Consider the following 20,216-nt stretch of genomic DNA (forward strand, 5'->3'; position numbering starts at 1 on the left):
GGAGGGGCAGGCTTGAACTTAAAAGTACTGTTGATGGAAGTGCCTTTTCTGTATTCTCTTTGATGTTGATGGGCTCTCAGGTTGTTTGAGAGAGGAAAATGTGCCATGCTCAGTACTTTAGTGAGCGCTGGTTAAAATCGGCATGATTAAGGTTGTCCTGCAGAACATTAATTTCTGCCCTGAAAAAAATGCCAGCTCCTTTTCTTTTTTCTTGTCTTTTGGAAGCCGAGATGGGAAGCTTAAGCTGCAGGTAGAGTCTCATCGGAGAACTGGCAACCCCGTTCTCAAGATTTGCGCTTGGCGCATCTTCCGGCACTGCTGACTCCACAGCGCTTGGCGTGACGTTACGCCTTGTGGCACATGACAGTTGATAGCGTGCATCATCCTGACGTGCTCATATTGGTGATGCGGCAGGTCTTAAAGACTTTGTCTTCTGGAGAAGGGCCCGGAGCTGAGTGGCAGGGCAAGTGCTTTGCATGCAGACGGTCCAGCATTCAATCCCCGTTATTTCCAGTTCAAAGGCTTAATTTGCAGGGGGCAGGAAAGTCCTTTCCTGCTGAGTCTCTAGACAGCTTCTGCCTGTCAGAGTGAGCAAAAAAGTCTGAACTGGCACAAGGCAGCTCCTGACCTTTCAAGCTTGGTGAGTGGATGTTCACGATGCTGTGAACTTTAACCCATCACTCTATTTGAGGTTGGGGAGGCCTGTTGCCTCTCCCTCACATATGAAGAGCCCTGCTGGATCAGACCAAGGGTCCATCTAGTCCAGCATTCTGTTCACACTGTGGCCAACCAGCTGCCCACGGGAAGCCCACAATACTGAAGGTATCGTATAGCCACCAGGAATAGTAGCCTTTGATAGTCTTATTCTCCATGAATTTGTCCAGTCTCCTTTTAAAGCCATCCAAATTGGTGGCCATCACTACATCTTGTGGTGGCAAATTCCATAGTTTAACTCTGCCCTGTGTGAAGAAATCCTTCCTCTTTCTGTCCTGAATCTCCCACCAATCAGCTTCATGGGGTGACCCCACTTGGTTCTAGTATTATGAGAGAGGGAGAAAAACATCCCCCTGTTCACTTTCTCCACACCATGCATAATTTTGTGTACCTCTGTCAGGTCTCCCCTTGCTCACCCTTTTTCTAAGCTAAACAATCCCAGCTGTTGTAACCTTTCTTCATTGGGAAGTTGCTCCAGTCCCTTGCAGCTGGTCTTTTTTTTGCAGTTTTTCCAACTCTACGATGACTCTTTTTAAGTGTGGTCACCACAACTGTACCCAGTATTGTAAGTGTGGACGCACTATGGATTTGTATAAGGGGATTATGATCTTGGCAGTTCCATTTTCAATGCCTCTCCTAATTATGCCCATCATGCCATGGGGGTTTTCTCATTCATAAAATTGCTGCCATGGTAGGCATGGCCAGTCACAAACCATTCATTTCCCAGAAGGCAACTGATAAGAAATGTAAAGAAATGTGACTTGCCCAAGAACCTAAGTAAAAGGCGGGGCGGGGGGGGGCTGAGCTCCAAAATATATATATATATTAAAAACAATCTGTTGTACCCAAATAAAGATGGTGATGGAAGGCAGCCCTTTCCTTTGCAACATGCCAGCCTCCCAGTTTAATTTAAAAAAAAAAATCTTAAGAAATAAAATCAGGAGGGGCAGGGAGCCTGGCGGGCACCAAGAAAAATGTCTGCAAGCACATTAGTCCACATGGGCATGTTGGAGACCCCAGGTCTAACTCTTCTGGGCTTTGGGACAGAAGAACAGTGATGCACGGAGCTGGAACAAACCCTGTATGGTTAATATTGCATTTTCCATTGCATCCCACCTGTTCTTGTGGGAGTTCAGTAGGAGTAGACAGGATGTCCATGTGAGTGTGCGTGTGCGTGTGCACGCGTGCGCACAGCTCATAAATAGTCTTGCGGAGTCCTCTGAAAAACAGTCAAAAGTACAACCTACTCCTTTTGTACTGTAGTTTTCCGAGGAGTCCATAGCCTGTGAATGACTGCTAGGTATGCACCATTTTCCAATAATCGTTTGTAGCAGATAAGCAAGCAACTCATTCATGATGTCAGTCTATTTGTGGGCCACAATAGACTGTGATGCTCCTCAAAGGGGTGTGTTACCAAGGGTGCGTTCCTGTATATCAATACATCTGTCCATCATTAGCATCAACACACCATCAGTTCCTTGTCAACTAAATACATAAATAAGAAGAATGCCTGTATTGTCTATCACTTGCAATGATTTCTAGAACATCGCCTCCGAACTTTGGGTCATGGAGTTGTGTATTGCATTGTATTGTACTTCTATTTGCAAGAACACACTGTGTAATTAATTCATTGGTTCCCTAGTTCACCACGTAAGCAGTGCAGACCCCCTAAGCTAATGGTATATATTGATGCAGACGGTTATGTTGCAATATCTGATTTTTCCACATATGCGGGGGGTGGAGGGAGAGAGAGAAAATACTGTTCAATATACTAACATGAACTTGTTTGCGGCTTGTTCTTTCCTCCTGTTTTCTAGTGACTTCCAACCTGTGGGAGAATCTTCAGGCAAAAGCAACCGCCCGCAAGGGACGATACGCTTCCCAAAGCTGTCTCGGAGCCATCCAAGAGATCCACGGACCCTGGAACCGCAGAGTGGTGACCTTTGACTTTTTGGATAATTACGACCACTAGCACCATGTACTTTAAGCTGCCTTTTGATTTTGTTCTGTCCTGTGCTGTTGATGACACAAGCCTGTGGGAAGAAAAAACAGTCCCAAACGGTGTTGAATTTAGAGCCAGAAGGGGAACCCGTCTTCCAGTAGGGTCCTTATTTTGATTAAGCAGGTCGCTTTTGAAGTAGCAGCCATTTTCCAAAACAATCAGAGGCCTTTTGTCCTAGGACCCACAGCAACAACAAAATGGCTCATATTTTCTTCGGTTTGTCAACAGGCATGCTCTAGCCTCTCATTCATAAACTGAAATCTCCTGTGGGTTTGATGCGATTCCCTCTGCATTCAGAATCCTCACAGCGTCCCGAGGCTTGCAAGATCATCAGAATGCCATTTACCACCACTAATTACAGTTAGAATGATTGGGCTATTTCTTTTAACCCACCTTCTGTCCAGCTTCTTTCTTTTTCCCAAACTGAGCAACCAAGTTCCTTTTTACCACCGATGTAAAAACATGGACAGAAAGGGTTCGTGTTTCTGCTCGGACCTTCCCAGATCTCCTGGCACACGGAAAGCAAATCCGAGACGCTGTAAATTCACGAACAACATGCATGCAGCTCCAAAATTCTTAATTTGCTCATGGCAACAGATGAAATCAAGGGAAATGATGAGGTGTGGATGGCACTTTTACAGAGGACCAGATAGCTTTCCAGCTATTTACCTCCACTTCCCTGATTGGTTTCTTGGTGATATGTTATAAAGACATTTCCTCAGCATCAAACTAAGCAGACACCTGGGCCCATGCTCTCCACCACTTCCTACTAAGACACCTAAGGTGACACTGTCAAGGACTGCTTAATGGAAGTGCCCATCCCATGTCACCAAAATGTTTCCTGGCAGCAAGGACAGCTGAAGGATAACCAGGGGAGATTATGGTTGCATCGGATGTGAAGCCTGACATGGGTTAACTGGAATGCAGTTCACTACGCCCACACCTTGCACCACCGTAGGCAGCAAAGGACACCTGAGCTCAGGGGTTGGAAGCCTGGTGCCCCTCCAGATGATATGGACCACAACTCCCATTGTCCCCAGCCAACATGGCCAATTGGTATTCTGGGAGTTGTAGTCTAAAACTTCTGGAAGGCACTAGGTTGCCACCCCTTCCTTAGCTCTTGTCCTTAATAAACATTATCGGGCACCCTCCTGTGTTTGATCAACTACAAAGTCCATCTTTCCTTTGTGTCGGGGCAGCTCTGTTTTCTCCTGTTGTGTATATTTTGTGCTCATTGTGCCACTGTCTTACTCTCAATTGCACTCCCTCCTCCGCAGAGCTGAAACTCCTTTTCCAGTGATGTATGTCTACCAATACTTATTTGATGCACTTCCCTCCCCCATACTCCAAATACTAGCAGTATTATTAAAACTTTCTAGCACACTGAAATGTCGCTTTAGAGAGCTTGAATTACACAGAGCAGTACTCTCTCTGCAGCACTAATCCTAGTGCTGTTCGGATGGAAATACCAGTCCACATCAGAACTGTTCAGTGGGAACAGCATTTGAGGACCTAGGATGCGAATGGAACAAAGACTTTTGTGTGTTCTTGGCATTGAAATGCGCCCTGTGAAGGTTTCACACAGGGGTATGAATGGACATTTATCTTTGGGAAACAGTAGAGGATGTACATAGCTTTTCTTGGTTCTTTCAAACAGCAAGGAAATAAATTTAGTAAAACAGCCTTAAACAAAATGCAATGTTATTGTAAAAAAAAAGCGACTATTCATGGCTGGAAGTAAAGGTAATCTTTAATGTTTGTTTTATTCTGCCACTTTACAGTAACACACTGGACCCAAAAGAGCTTTGAAACTGTGTTTACAGTAACAAATCAGAACCAAAATAACTCTGAAATAATTCACAGACACCCAAATTGAAATTTGACCTCAGTGATCAAAATTGTGGCTCATGGCATAGGCACACATCTTTGTAAAGAGGGAGACCTGAGACATGTGAACAGCTAAGACAGTTGTAGGAGCTGTGCCACAATTTTGTCGCTGAACCAAGTGTCCCCTCTCAGCAGTTGTTTCCAGAATATGAATAAGGGAGAGGAATGCCCAACAGAACTTTAAAAATGCACTCTTAGATGTTAACAAAGTTCTTTCACAGAGAAGGCACATTGAGATGCAAAGCGAACAGGAAAAATATTGCCTTCTGTGAAATAAAATACTGTAATATGCTGCAGTTATAATGTTCCTTTTTTCCTTCTAGAATCAGAAGGGACCCTAGAGGTGCTCTAGTCCACCTTCTAGGTCCTCCAGTCCTTCACATCCTTGCTCAATGAAGGATCTGCAATGCAGGATGCAATTGCAACATCCCTGAGAGATGGCCGTCCAGCCTCTGCTTAAAAACTTCCAGCAAAGGAGAATCCAACCACCTCCTGAGGCAATTTGTTCCACTATCAAACAGCCCTTATCATTCAGAACTTTATCCTAACGTTTAGCCAAAATCTGTTTCTCTGCAAACCTCCAGTTTGTCTATGTTCTTCGTAAATGTGGCACCCAGAACTGGACACAGTAGTCCCTGAAACATTAGGGCCTAATTAGGAAATAATGACTAGGCATTTGTGTCCCTGTTCCATATGGACTTGGCAGCCATGACCAGCCAGCCACACAAAGGCACACCTCTTTTGCCAACCAATGCCAGGGTCCCTGTTCGCAGGCTTCCCAGAAGCATTTTGTTGGCTGTTGGGAAAGAAGATGCAAGACTAGATGGCAGGCTCTGCTGATGTTTAAAGGCCTGGCTGTTTAAGCTTGAACAAGCTGCCATCTGGAAATCCTGGATGCTTGATGCTTTTGTTCTCTCAACTCATTCGGTCTTTGTAGCTCTCTGTTACTGTTCTCCTGGAAGCCGTGCTGTCAACGTAATGATGGGTCTGCAAATATTTGAGGCAGCCCAAATGAGGAACATCTTTAGGGAACATGGAGATAAATTGTTGGAAGCATCCATTGTTGTTTTGCAAATGATGCTCGAACAATTCTAATGGATCTTATCTGGCACATATAAGAATGGTTTTGCATTCTTACCAGGACCACCTTTTCCTTCTATCAGATCATTTCAAAATTGAATGATCGTGGGCTACCTTCTTGAAATCTGGTCAAATGATGTTAGTTACGATAGCCTGTCAGTTCTTTGGAGGTTCTGGGGTGGGGCAGTCTTTGACTTTTGGTAAGTGCCTCTCTGGTAACACGGTAGGGCCATCTGCAGGAAATGACACTGCTAGGGGAAGGGACTTCCTCTCTGCCTCCCAGTCTCGCTCATCCTGATTAGCAGTAAGCAAAGCTTAGGGCGCAATCCTATGCACGCTTAGACAGAAAAAAGTCCTACAACTCCAGATGCTGGGAGTTGTAGGGCTTTTCTCTCTCTATAAACATGCATAGGATTGCACCCTTAGGCAAAGCTCATCTCCACACTCTTGCCCAAAAGTATGTAATCCTATGCACACTTCCTTGGCAGTAAGTCCTATTGAGCACAGTGGGACTTAGGTCCAAGTAAGCAAGCATAGGGTCAGACTGCATGCGAATCAAAGATTCAGAGGCCTGCTCTCAATATACCTTTTCCACACCTGCATTTTGAAGACAGAGATTTTTTTCTTAAAACAGCACAGTGATTCCTTTGGAGTTCTTTAGCATTTTTTTTAAGGGGGGGCAGTATATGTTAGGGAAGAGGTTGTTGTTGTTTATTCGGTCAGTCGCTTCCGACTCTTTGTGACTTCATGGACCAGCCGACGCCAGAGCTTCCTGTCGGCCGTCGCCACCCCCAGCTCCCCCAAGGTCGAGTCCATCACCTCCGGAATATCATCCATCCATCTTGCCCTTGGTCGGCCACTCTTCCTTTTGCCTTCCACTTTCCCTAGCATCAGCATCTTCTCCAGGGTATCCTGTCTTCTCATGATGTGGCCAAAGTACTTCAGTTTTGCCTCTAATATCCTTCCCTCAAGTGAGCAGTCTGGCTTTATTTCCTGGAGTATGGACTGGTTTGATCTTGTTGCAGTCCAAGGCACTCTCAGAATTTTCCTCCAGCACCACAGTTCAAAAGCATCTATCTTCCTTCGCTCAGCCTTCCTTATGGTAGGGAAGAGGTACAGGTCAGAAATAAAAGCTAGAGTCTAGTTGCCTGTTTAGAAATGGACTTCCTTTCTCATCACTTTTGTAATGGGTGTATTTTCTCCTGTTATTACATCCCTGTGCATCAAAGAGCTATCAAATTGCACTGCATACAGGCTTAACACTGTTATTAAGCCAAACTTCCAAAATTTAGATTTATCTCAGACAACATAATGAAACCATACAGAAGGCTTAATGCAAAAGATGTCTGTTATATCACATCTTGTTAAAAAGGATTAATAATTTCCAAGCCTCTCCCTATTTGCACGGCATATTGCTAGAGGTTTGCAATAAACAAATTGCCTCAATTGGAGAAAGAGACCGGTAGTCATAAAACATGGTGACGGAGTTTAATGCGGTAAGCCATTGAGAGGTAAGGCACAATGGCAGTAAATCTGAATTTGGCTCACGGAGGAAACCCGTATGCAAAGGTTCAATTTGCCATCATGAAACGAATGCTTCATTGTATAGGAAAAGATGTTTAGTTGTTAGCTGTCAAATGAAATGAATAGGAACGTATTAAGGACTAGCGTTGACTGGCTCAGTGCAGCAATAATAAATGGGGTCTTGGAATCCACAGCGGCTGAGCTGGTAATGAGAAGTTCCTTGTCACATCATATGAATGATGTCGAAAGTGATAGCCAACTTAAAAGTATTTCAGATCTGAAAATGCAGGCAGACCAGATCCAGAAATTTCGAAAATCAGTATTTTAAGAAGGGCGGTGTGTGTGTGTGAGTGTCTGAACAGAGGGAGGGAGATAACGTTCCATGCGGTGCTTTGTACATCTTAGCTGCTCTAAAAGAGAGATTCTTTCTGAATTCCTGACATGGTTATAGAGCCTGGAGGAATTTGGCAGCCTGACTCCCAAGTGTTCCAACCAGCCAGAGTTCCATTGTTCCCGAGTTGTTTGATTTCTCCGTCAACTCCTAGTTGCACCATTATTACGTTCCTTCCAAATCCACTGTGGTACCTCTGATTCTGTTCTGGAGATCCCTGCTTTCGCCCTACACACAATTCCATATTCGAAATACCATCTTTGAATATTCAAAGCACATGGGGGAACTGAGGAGGAATGACTATAAGAGGGGAACGATATTAAGAACCAAATCATTCCCTCCAGTAATCTGTTTGCGGGGTGGGGGTGGGTGGTTGTTTTTCTAAATGAATTTGCAACTCTTTGGCTGGTTGTTAACATTTCAACTCAGGCATAAAATTTCTACCACCCCTATAACAACGTCAGAATTTTAAAGCTCTGTTTTATAGCAGAAACATCAAAGAGTCTTGTGGAAACTGCAAGGCTAAGCAATTTATTCCGGCATAAGCTTTCACAGATTAGCAGGTATGGGCAGACTTCAGGCTTATGGGATCAGACTTCAGGCTTGTAGGATTTTTTGTTTTTTTTTACTAGTGCCAGCTCCGGGTCTTTGAGGGCCCTTGGGCAAGACACCCTCCATGGCCCCCCTCCCTCAGTGAGTCTACCTTCTCATCACCATGACCAGCTGTTACTCCTCATCCTCTTTCACATCACTGCTACCACTTGCTTCTTTGGGAAGCAGAGAACCAGGGAGCAAGTACACAGAGGCTTTTGCTGCTGCTACTTACCACCACCACCACCACCATTGCCTGGGCCAGAGCAAGAGGCAGGTGAGCAAGCTGGTTGCAATGGTGAAAAGAAGGAGCAAGTCCAGGGGGCTTTTGTCAGTGGGCCCCTGCTGGGGTGTGGGCTCTTGGCAGGTGCCTGAGCATGCCTACCCTTTATGCCAGTCCTGACCCCGAGTTCCACCAGTGAGAGTCAGGTAAAAATGGGAAACGATGGGGATAGAGTGAAGCCAGGTGCAATATTTCTCTATTTTTATTATTTTATTTTATTTAAAACAATAAAAACAGTCAAAACAGTGTGCAACTTTAGCGAATCCAGTTAGCCCTCAAATGCTGTGGTGAAAAGTAATGTTTTAACTTGGCGCCGAAATGAAACCAATGTCTGTGCCATTTGGGCCTCCAAGAGGAGGGCATTCCACAACCGGGGTGCCACAGCAGAGAAGGCCCTCTCCCACGCTCCACTGTAATGTATGTCTCACACTGGTGGGGCGCAGAGGAGGGCATCAGAGCCAATCCAACGTCATGTGTCAGAGCCAATCATCTACTGTATCCAATGAGCCATACACTGGGATGACCTGTATATTGCTGATCTACAGCAAATCATCCAGAGATCTTCCAGTAGGCCCTGCTCTACCTTCTGCCCACCCCTGGATTAAAGTCCACTTCATCAGATGTGTAAAGTGTTATTCTCAGGCGGCAAGGAGAGAGAAGATGTAGGGAGAAGAAAAAACATGTAAACGGTGGTGTCAAACAGCAATGAACTGCAACAAGCACCATCTGTGACAGTTCAGTGAAGTGGCCGTTCACAAGAGCAGTCATTGGTGATGGCACAATTGTTCCAGCATTTCCGATGATCTAATGAAGGGGACTTTAGTCCATCAACGCTTGTGCCATAATAAATGCGCTAGACTGTAAGGTACGACGAGTCACTCTTGCTGCCTTGGCTGCAACAGACATACCTGAGGTTGTATCGAATGTTAGCCTAAATTAAGCTCCATTCACTTCAATGGGTCAACCCTTAAGCAAGACTAGCATTGCATGCAATCCATGGCTACCTTTATAGCAGCTTAACACCACTGCACTGAGCAGAATGTACCTGTTTGTTCCACTCACGTAATATTCCAATTATCATAAGAGTGCATCTAAAATACTGTTGAAGAGGTGCGCTGGGTTCATCAGACAGGAGCAGTGTGTTCTTTTGAGCAATACAATACTTTCATTCTTGTTGGCCTTTGGGTGAGTCACCCTCAGAACACATCCAAGGTCCCTCCTTTCCATGTGAAAGAAGAATTAACTTTATTTTCTCCTTCCCATTTCCTCATTGCCTTATTTTTGGCCTGTTCCACCTTTCTCAATATTAATTTAGTACCTGTTCAATAATATCCTTGGCTTTGCAAGCACTGAACATGGGTGATGCCTAAAATATTACTTTAATATATATTAAAGTGCAACAGTTCAAAAAGAAAAAGAATATATATATTGGGCTAAATCTTCCAGACTTAATCATGCCTAGAGTAAATCCATTGAAATCAGTCGGACTTAAATTAGCCATGATGTAATCATGACTCATTGAGTTCAATGAGTCTACTCTAGGGGTGTCCATCGCTGGGAAATCCGGTTCTTTTTTGGCTTGACAGAGATCCGCTGCACGTATGACTGGCTTTGCATCTGTGAGCTGTTCCCTGAACTCCAGGAATTGTTTTGCGCATTTGGTGGTGGTGGTGGTGGGGATTCTGCAATTTGCGCAAATTTCTGAGCAATTGGAGCAAATTTGGCCATAATTTGCACAAATCACTCAGAAATTTGTGTGAATTGCAGAACCACCACCCCCATACACAAAACCTTGCTGCAGATTGAGTTGGGTGCTGCAGGAGGAACTGAAACAAAGTCGGGGGGGTGAGCTTAGAAAAACTAATCAACCTTCACCCCCTAAGATTTCTCCAATATCCCTAGCCTACTCTAAGTGTGCCTTAGTCTAGATCCAACCCATGATATTTGGTTACATCTTACTGAAATGTGCCAATTTGGCTGTATTTCTTTTTATTCCTTTTTTTCACTGCTTCCTGACAGTGTGACCCTTTAGAACAGTCTTCCACAACTTGGCACCTTCCAAATATGGTCATGCGTGTTGTGGTGATGGGAGCTGTAGTCCAACCCATCTGGAAGGCACCAGGTTGAAGAAGGCTACTTTAGAACTTTTTTGTGGTGTATATACTCCTGCACCAAGAAGGAGTTAATTTATGGCCCCTGTTTTTCTTTCCATTTATTGCATTCCTATACTTCCCAATAGCCAAAGTTCTCTAGGCGGTTTGCAAAGATGTTAGTATAAGTTGGGCAAGGCTCCACACTGGCTGTGATCAGAGCCCAGCGTATGGAAGAGTCTCCCATTGCTGGCTGATGCTCCACGAACTCATGGGTTCATTTCCCCCTTTCATAGCCAGCCTTGGGAAATCCCTGCTTACCCATGCAATGCTTCCTTCCCAGATCCCAGTCTTTCAGTTTAAGTGACAGGTGTCACCAAATCAGAAAGGCAAGTGTGAGTCAAGCACAGTAGAGTGCATTGTTATCCTGTTCTGGTCCTGAGGAAGAGTCCACAAGGCCCAGTGGAGCAAGGCAGGCCAGACAGCACAGCACCAGCGAAAGCTCCTATTGAGTGACTGGCTCCATCACCTTCTGGGAACATAATGAAGCCTTTCATACCTTGACATCCAGGACTCCTTCTCATGCTGCACTAGGGATGTCCATTGCTGGGAAATCTGGCCCTTTGGGGGGCTTGCCAGAGTTCTGACGAGTGTGCCTGACGAGCCACAGTCCCGTCCCGCCCGCAAATCCAGGAAATTTTCCCATTTAAAAAAAAAATTGCCAAAATTGACATCTGTGCAACTTGCACCTGCAATGGAAATGTCCATTTCTGCAAATTAAAAAAAACACCCGGAATATCCACTGGCTGGCCTGACTTGTTGCGGACCAAGTCCAAAGCCAAAGTCCGGGGGGCCATGCCAATGAAAACTCGCGCTCCACTCCCCAACTGGATTCCTCCAACATCCCTCTACTCCACCCCCTTTTAAAAGGGGCAGGCTTGCGGTGTGGAGCCCAGCGCTCTTTTGTCTCTTGAAGAGCTCATGTTGGGTGTGCTACCAGGGCTGATGCACCAGCTCTGTGGGTTGTGAGACCCTTGCTCATGAGCATGCAGGTCCCTTGCTGGACCTGGGCTCAGGAACTGCAGTCACTGGTCTGGGCTTGATGGTCTCCCACTCCGGGTCTCTGGCGTCTCGATTCCTGACATCTTGAGCTCAGTCTATGTACCAGCTGCTGTCGGGCTCAGGGCTTCCTCCAACAACACCACTGGTGCTGAGCCTCTGTATCAGTCTGGGTCAGTCCTGGACTCCAGGGTCATGACACACATTATGGCTGACCACATGTGAACTAATGTGCTAAAGGCTACCTGAAATTGCTGGGCCTGTAGTTTATGTTTTACAGAACCTTTGGGAAGTGTATTGCTACATTTCATATGATCTGTTTTTGCTTTTACTGCTCTGTCCTGCTATTAATAATTGACTGAAACATTCTTCTTGATACAATGAAGGGAGAAATCTTATCTGTATTTGCCTAAAGTTGCTTCTTCCATGATGTCTCGGTCTGTGTATAATCAATTCTTCTGTGCATTCCGGTGCTGGGATATATGTATCTGTCATTCAGTAGTAATTTGCTGACATTCATTTTCTCCAGTGAACATTGAATAACTGAAAATGGTAAATTCAGATGGCTCTGAATGTAATGACAGAAAACCGAAATCTCCTAAGATGCAACCTATCTACCCTTTTGTAATATCCCCAATACTGAAAGTAACTAGTACTTTTATACCTGGGACCAGGTCAGCAATTGAGGCAAATCAGTTATTTTGTTTTTGTTTTAAGCTTTGAGCATAAGAAATGTAGTATTAATTCTCAGATAGCATCTGTATATAGGGTAGTCAGATATGCATCAATAAATGGTGTTATTTTAACCCATGTTCTGTTATATAATTATATATAATTTTCTAAGACAATTCTGTGTATTAATATTTCTTTTGGAAAAAAATATTCTGTGGCAATTTTGTTATAATCTGGCTAAATGCTGGTTTGCAATTGAGAGAATAAATGACATTTTTTATGTTTAAGAGATATCTTACTGTATTCTGTTTCTTTTATAAGTGCATGTTGTGTTTGCTTTTAGGTGTAGCATCCCAGTCCATTTAAATCAGTGGGATGTTTTCCAGCAACTTCAGTAAGAATATAATGCAAGTGCACCATATTTTTGAAGGTTTCTGGAAAATGAACTAAGGGTGTAATCCTATGGATTGCGCCTTCGCTGCTCAGAAGGCTTCAAATTCAGAGGCTCTTAAGATTCCTGTGCCCTGCTGGGCTGAAACTGGCAGGGCGGAAGAGGTGGTGGAGGCAATCTTAACCTCCCTGTCCTCTGTCTTTCCTGACTTTCACTAGATGGGCTTTTCAGCCCCTCTAGTGAGGGTGCTTCGGAGGGGGAGGGAATGAGGCTAGAAGAGGCTCAGGATAACTCATATCCTGACTCTCTGGTCCCCTCCCTGCCCACCAGAATACCCCCTTTTCCTCCTCTCCGAGGTTGATTTTCCAACCTCAGAAGGAAGCCAGCACATTTTTTGTGCTCCGGCTGCAAGGGGGTGGAGGTAGGAGGGGTCGGATCTCTGATGTCCCCTTCCGAGGTCACAGTGCTGTCTTCGACCTTGGAAGGGTTCTTCTGAGCATTCCTGTAGTTCCTGGAGTGCTCTCCCAGGGACCATAGGATTGCTCTCTAAGTTAAATCCTTGTCACTGATTTGGTCAGTCCATCTAGCTCAATATTGTCCACACCACAGTTGGGGAACCTGTGGGCCTCCCAATGTTTGTTGGACTACAACTCCCATCAACCATTGACAGTGCTGACATGATGGGAGTTGGAGCCCCAACAACATCTGGAAGGCCACAGATTCCCCACATGGTATAGACAATAGTGAGCTTGATGGACTGAGTCAGTATACAGCAGCTTCCCATGTCTTGATGTTTCCACCTATCCCAGTTTATTAGTTCCTGTTCCAGGTAACTCTTTCCTATTCCAGGTTACATTTTGGCACCGAGAAAGTGGATAGAGAGACATTTTTCTCCCTCTCCCACAATACTACTAGCCAACGGGGTCATCTCATGAAGCTGATTGGTAGGAGATACAGGACAGATGAAAGGAAGATCTTTTTCACATAGCACATAATTAAACGATGGGATTTGCTACCACAAGACATAGTGATGGCCACCAATATGGATGGCTTTAAAAGGGGATGAGACAAATCCATGGAGGAGAAGGCTATCAGTGGCTACTAGTCCTGATGACTATATGCTACCTCCAGTATCAGAGGCAGTATTCCTCTGTATGCCAGTTTCTGGGGAACACGACCAGGAGGGTGCTCTTGCACTCATGTCCTACTTATGGGGTTTCCACAGCCAACTGGTTGGCCATGGTGTGAATAGAATCCTGGGTGAGATGGACCCGTGGTCTGATCCAGCATGGCTTTTCTTACGTTCTTATTTCTTCCAAGCCAACTTGATCCAGTCTTCCCACAGCTGCTGGGTGCTTGATCCATCAGAGGTGCTGTCCTCCAATAACTCTTAACTAATCTTAGTGTCCATTTCTTGTTGATTTATCAATCTTGTTTCCAGCAATTCTCTATCACGCAGGCTCAGAAGGCTAAGATCTGGCAATTACAGGCCCAGCTGTGTTGCTCAGTGGTCTCTGTTTCTCAGGTTTCCTGCACTGTCCCAGAGTTCACCATTGCTATTGAAGTCAAGTACAGTTCTAATTGTTGGCAATTGGGGGGGGGGATTTCCCACCTCCTGAGTAGAGATGAATGAGAAATTTGTTTCAGTTCATTTTTGATGAGGATTTGCCCAGTTCACACTTTCTGCAACAAATACGGATTCAGATGCAATCTGCGGTCCCTACATTTCCGAGCTTGCAGTGTGATTCATGGACCCCCTAAAATGTATTTGACAGCATGTGTGCATTTGAAAAATGCTCAAGAAAAAAACGTGCTTTTGAGAAATGCACACAAATATGCTTAATCAATGGGAGAAGAATGCATCCATTTCAAAGATGTCCACAAATGATGCATACATTTGGGAAAACATGCATAAAATATGCATGGATTTTCATGTGAAAAGAAAAAAAACAAGGCTTACAATCTGATATGGACTCAAGTCAGAACAAGCTTTAAAGTGGAATTTGGAGAACTTCGGCAAGCTCAAGTTTTGCTGATTCACACATCCCTAGTCCTGAGTGGGAATGTTATGCTTCAGACATGTTTTTGCACCCTTCTGGGACTGGAGCCTTGTGTTGATCAACTGCTTTCACCCAAAGGATGTACCCCTCATTGGGTGATTTTATCAGTTGCTGGCAGTGACAAATGAGATATACAATTACCCAAGTTTAGCCTGGCCAACTGCGATGTGTATTAATGATATATAGGTGGGGGCGCGCGTTGGTGGACCTATAAATTTTGTATGCTTTAGTTGGCAACTTGTGACATGCAACAGCATGTAACTCGAGTCTGGTCGAATTTGACTCCGTTGATGTAGCTGCTGTTCCTTAAATATAAGATTAACAGAATGAGTTGATGGCGCTCTTCAGTGCTGCACACTCTATAAGAGCTGTTGAAGGATCTTCTTCCCGGATCCAGACGTGAGATACAAGCAAATGCTTCAGCTGATCTCTCCCAGAAATATCCTTGATGCTATTTAAACCTCTACTAAAAGCTTTTCTTCCTTGATAAAGCACTGGAAGAAATAAATGCATCTTTCTCTTATGCTACTTCAAAATGTTCATATTGTGTTAAGGCACATTCAGTTAATTGTTCATTTTCAATCTATATAAACATCATCAGACAATAAATACAACTGGCATTTGGGGGTGGGGGGTGAGTTTGTAAGAAAAAGCAAGAGATCTAAAGGCTAATGTATTTGCCCGGGGCTTGCTAGTATGAGAGAATGATGAAAGAGATAATTAGAAAGAGCGGCACAGCTACTCTTTCATCCCTGTAAGCAGATGATAGATAGATAGATAGATAGATAGATAGATAGATAGATAGATAGATAGATGGATGGATGGATGGATGGATGGATGGATGGATGATGGATGGATGGATGGGTGGGCTGCCAGGCAGGCAGGCAGGCAGGCAACAATCCAGGTGATCACATGTAACGTGTTAGCTTGCAAAATAAAGAACTGCTATTTAAAAGTAGTCAGAAACCAAGAGACGTGGAATTACATTGCATTTCAGCCATAATAGTTCGCTTGTGATCTCAAGATGTTCACCAATGGATCACTCAGTATTAGTGTGTTACACATATATGCTGCATGTGCAAAAACCTGAGAAGAACCCTGTTGGATCAGACCAAGGGGAGGGATCATAGCTCAGTGGTAAGCCACCTGCTTTGCATGCAGGTTCAACCCTTGGCATCTCCAGTATGATCTCAGCCTGAGACCCTGGGAAGCCATTGCCAGTCAGAGTAGGTGGGCCCATGGTTTGACCTGGTACAAGGCAGCTTCCAAATCCACCCTTCTATGTAAGTATCTAAAGACGGAAGTGCCATGTCTTCCTTTGCATCTAGCTGTCATGTTCTCTAGCCTTGATCATCCCTCTGGCTCAGAGAAGGACTCAGAGGGGGAGGAGGCTTCATCCAGTAACCCATCATCAACTCTGGGTCCTTGCAGGCCAGAGGACGTGGCTTTACTATACTTCTTGGACTCAAAGGGCACCCTTCCGATACAGTCCTCCTCATGCTGTAGGAGAATTGGGCAATGGCCCTTTAAGAACCAGATAGATCCTCAGAGGGGTGGGGTTAACAGAAGGTCCGGACCTTCATAAGGCATGACAAGGCCTCTGCATTTTGCTGAGACAACTAATTTTCTCAAGTGAGTTCCAGCCCAAACCTGCCACAGAGATCTTTCAAAGGCCCTGTCATCTTGTGCTGTGCCGTGCCATGCCTATTGGATGAGACCTTGCCTCGTTGGATGTGATCTTACTTCACCAGAGATGGTCTGGCCCTTCTAGCAGCACAGATTCAAGCTAGTCTCCCCTGGAAGCCCTAAGCCGAGGTAGGATGGCATCGTTGCTGGTCCCAGGCAGTCCGTCCTCCCCTTCCAGGAAAAGTGTGGGTGCATGGAGGGTAAGTTGTAAGCAAGCACAATTTGTGACATTGCACAACATCATGACTGATCACGGGGCACATCAGATAAGGCATCAGCCATAGCTTACAATTTCCTGCCTTTGTGGAGTTTGGACCAACATGAGATAGCCTTAGCTTCTGGTCTTTTAAACCAGCAGGTTTTTTGATGATTGAATTATATATGTGTGCATGGGGCAGCTCTCAGCAATATAGCGTTGCTGGGAAAATCCATTTGCCCCCAGCTACTGTTGAGGATTGCAGCTAAGTTCAGAGGGAACAGGAAAGTCATCATCCCTGCTAATCAAAAAGTCCCAGCGCTTTGACCCTGTGAGCCCTGGATAACACTGTATCAGTAGTGTTCCTTGATTGTATAATTTAGCCATACTTTTGTGTATAATGTCCTCAAAATCCACAGGTGGCAGATCAGCATTTATTTATTTATTTTGGTATGTGTGTGTATAAAGGTGCTGGAAGTGTCAATAGATGTGATGAAACATGATGAATTTGTGGCGGCAGCTCTCCCACACTCTGGGTGAAAGTAATCTGTTTCTGTGCAAGTGATATTCACAGATGGAAATTTCTTTGTTTCTGGCACCTGCTGCTCGGGAACGTGTTTGCAACAATAAAAGGATCCTCCGATCTCAGGCAACAAAAGGATCCTCCAATCTCTGCTCGGGAACATGTTTGCGATAACAAGGATCCTCTGATCTCAGACAACAAAAGGACCCTCTGAACTCAGACAACAAAAGGATCCTCCAATCTCTGCTCGGGAATGTGTTTGTGATAACAAAAAGATCCTCCGATCGCAGACAACAAAAGGATCCTCCAGTCCCTGCTCGGGAACGTGTTTGCGATAACAAAAGGATTCTCCGATCTCAGACAACAAAAGGATCCTCCAATCTCTGCTCGGGAATGTGTTCGCAATAACAAGGATCCTCTGATCTCAGACAGCAAAAGGATCCTCCAATCTCTGCTCAGGAACATGTTGTCAGGAGCGCCCTAGCTGTCTCTTGCAGCCCCCTCCAGTAGCCAACTCAGGACACAGACGACGAGGATTCTTTCCAAGCCTTTATTCCTTTATTACTTCATAACTCTTACAGATACTAATCACTAGCGACTAAGCAAGGAACAGCACTGGGGCAAGATAGCAGAGTAGCCTAAGCTCCAGGTAAGGCAGTTGGTCCCCGTTTCAAGGAGAATTGCGGGAAGACTCTGGACTTATGGGCTATGGAGAGATCCTCCCTCTTTCCCTTGGGTCCTCAGTACGCGACCGTTGTTTGAGCGCCAAACAAGCGGAGCGCCTCGTTTCGGCACCCTCCATCTGTCGTCGCTCCCTGCGTCTGCGCCGAGCATCCAGCAAGCCCCCCTCCAGCGCTCTCTCACTGCCAGGGTCACTATCTATCCCAGGAATGCTGGCAGGAGGAATCTCTGCCAGCTGCTGTGCTTGTGCGACATGAGCGAGCTCTTCTCCCACGGATTGCTGTTCCTCCTCAGAATCAGAACTGCTCTGGGGCTCTATGGGCTCAGTTTCCACCCTGACACATGTTTGCGACAACAGAAGGCTCCTCCAATCTTAGACCATATTGAAAGTTCCTAGTGATGCAGGTTGCAGGGCAACCGTGTCCAGATGGTTGCTTATTGGGATGATTATTAGATTAAGTCCCTCCTGGTGCTGAAAAGATAAGCCCACCCCCTACCACCCTAAAAAGATGCTGGTGAGTTCTGGGAAGCTTCTTCAAGCCCAAGGCAGAGCCAAAATGATACCAATAATTATTACAATAAAAAGAATGGTTTGGAATTCAAATGTGTGAAAGGAGAACACTGTGTAGAACCTCCAGTCAGGGGTGTAGCTGGGGTGTAGAACCTCCGGTCCGGGGGCCAAATCAGGCCCTCCAGGGTTCCCCAGATGGCCATGCCCCCTTCATCTAGCTCCACTCCTTTCCCCAACCACTGATAGTTTGGTGGTTTCCTGGCTTTTGTGCAGTCTCCATTACCACTGCCACCCCACTCTAAAGGGTGGACATACCTCTCCTAAGGCTTAATGGCAGTAAGAGCTTTAAGCTAACAAGGTGGTGTTTTTGATGTTTCGGCCCTGCCCATTTTGCCTTTGGCCCCACCCACCACTGGAATATGGCCCCCAAGAGCTTCTCCAAAATGGAATTCAGTGGGGCTGAAAGACTTTCAACACTCCTGCATTAAAGTTTGCCAGCATTTCTTCAAATATATCACTTCTTTGAAACGTGAATTTCTCTGGCAGCTTTTGCAGCAAAATGTTCCAAGTTTTTGAAATGTCACCACCACTACAAAGGTGTTGCACCTGAAACTTGCAGTTCAAAGAAATCTCTGTCGTGCCATTTGGATTGCATGACTGATTCAGGAAAGATGGTATTGCCTTAATCAGATGTGTTGTTGTTCCGAACGTGTTTCACTCTCGTGTCTTCCAACCAAAAAGCCCTGGAATCTGTAGTTTTTGTGGGAGGTGTTGATAATTCCTTTTTAGAGATGCACACACTCTTCCAAGAACTACAATCCCCAGAGTTCCTTGCTTGGAAGCCATCAAACACAACCCCCTTTTAGAGAGCAATCCTATGGCCCCAGCACAGCCTCTGAGGGGCCAAAGGGGAGTTCAGATTCCTGGATCTGAGGCTGGAGTCCAAACTCCCCACCTGTTGCACAAAATGCTAGTTTCGCCCCCTGGAGGCTAGTCCAATTTGCCCCAAAGAGGAGAGTCAACTTCAGGCTGGGTCCAACTCGATTTTATTGTTTGCAAACAGTTCGACAAAGGAGCTCACGCTCAAAAGCAGAGTCGACCCTGGGCAACCCCCGCGCTACAGTTTTATCACCTCAGCTTGCATTCCTCAGCCAGCGTGTCACTTTGATTGGTTGCTAGCAGTTTGCTTGGCAACCTTATCTTAGGGTTACTGTCTGCTCATTCCAGGCATGCGCAGCTCTTACAATACTACGTGCTGCTTAAGACGCATACAATGGCTTTTAGGTTACATTTTTACTACACACCCACTCCCACTCCTCCTCGCAGCTGGTGCAGAGAGAACCACGCCCACTGCCTCTCCGAGCGTAGGAAAGTGACCTTGGAGAGGATGGAAAGGGAGTGGTTCTGTGAGCAGGGAGGGGACCAGGGAAGCGGGAATATGAGCTGTCCCCACCCTCCTTCCCTCCCCCTCCACAGAGCCCTAGGTAGACAGGCAAAAACGCCCATCTATCAAAAATGCAGAGCGACGTTTGCCTCCGCACTCATTTCGCTCCACATAGGATGCCTGGGTTCGGAGGCTGATGGGCATCTGGATAGGACTGCTCCCTTCATCGATACTGCAGACATGCCAGCGGGCACAAAAGTCACCTCCTTACAGCCTTCCCCACTCTGGTGTGAGGTACTGTATTTCTATTTAAATTCAAGTTGCAGTGTCATTACTTGCGTCTCTACATATAAATTAACATAAGAATTTTTTTTGCTCCTGAGACCGAATGAGAATTGATCAGGCCTTGGGTCCAGCTTCTGAAAATCCCACCGACACTTACACCCTAGCTGTGTTTTTAGAACCGGAACAAAAATTAAGCCAAGACCACA

General features: G+C 45.4%; 1 protein-coding gene across 6 annotated transcripts in view; it reads left to right on the forward strand.

Annotated features, from left to right (window-relative positions):
- SNX29 (sorting nexin 29) overlaps positions 1-14,850 on the forward strand; it is a 304,758-nt gene extending 289,908 nt beyond the window's left edge. For 2 of the 6 annotated variants that reach the window (XM_084818626.1, XM_084818627.1), the window contains exons 21-22: positions 2,532-2,650; positions 4,927-14,846. In XM_084818626.1, coding sequence (XP_084674752.1) covers positions 2,532-2,650; positions 4,927-4,955 — 148 coding nt within the window. In that variant the 3' untranslated portion in view covers positions 4,956-14,846. Of the gene's footprint in view, positions 1-2,531 lie in introns of all 6 variants that reach the window. The other 4 variants (XM_084818640.1, XM_084818638.1, XM_084818628.1 and 1 more) reach the window with 4 other exon arrangements.
- Positions 14,851-20,216: the final 5,366 nt, after the last annotated feature.

This window comes from Heloderma suspectum, chromosome 12 (genome assembly GCF_057233095.1).
Source record: "Heloderma suspectum isolate Gila_16-S chromosome 12, 16-S_ref, whole genome shotgun sequence".
In the NCBI taxonomy this organism is placed as follows: Eukaryota; Metazoa; Chordata; class Lepidosauria; order Squamata; family Helodermatidae; genus Heloderma; species Heloderma suspectum.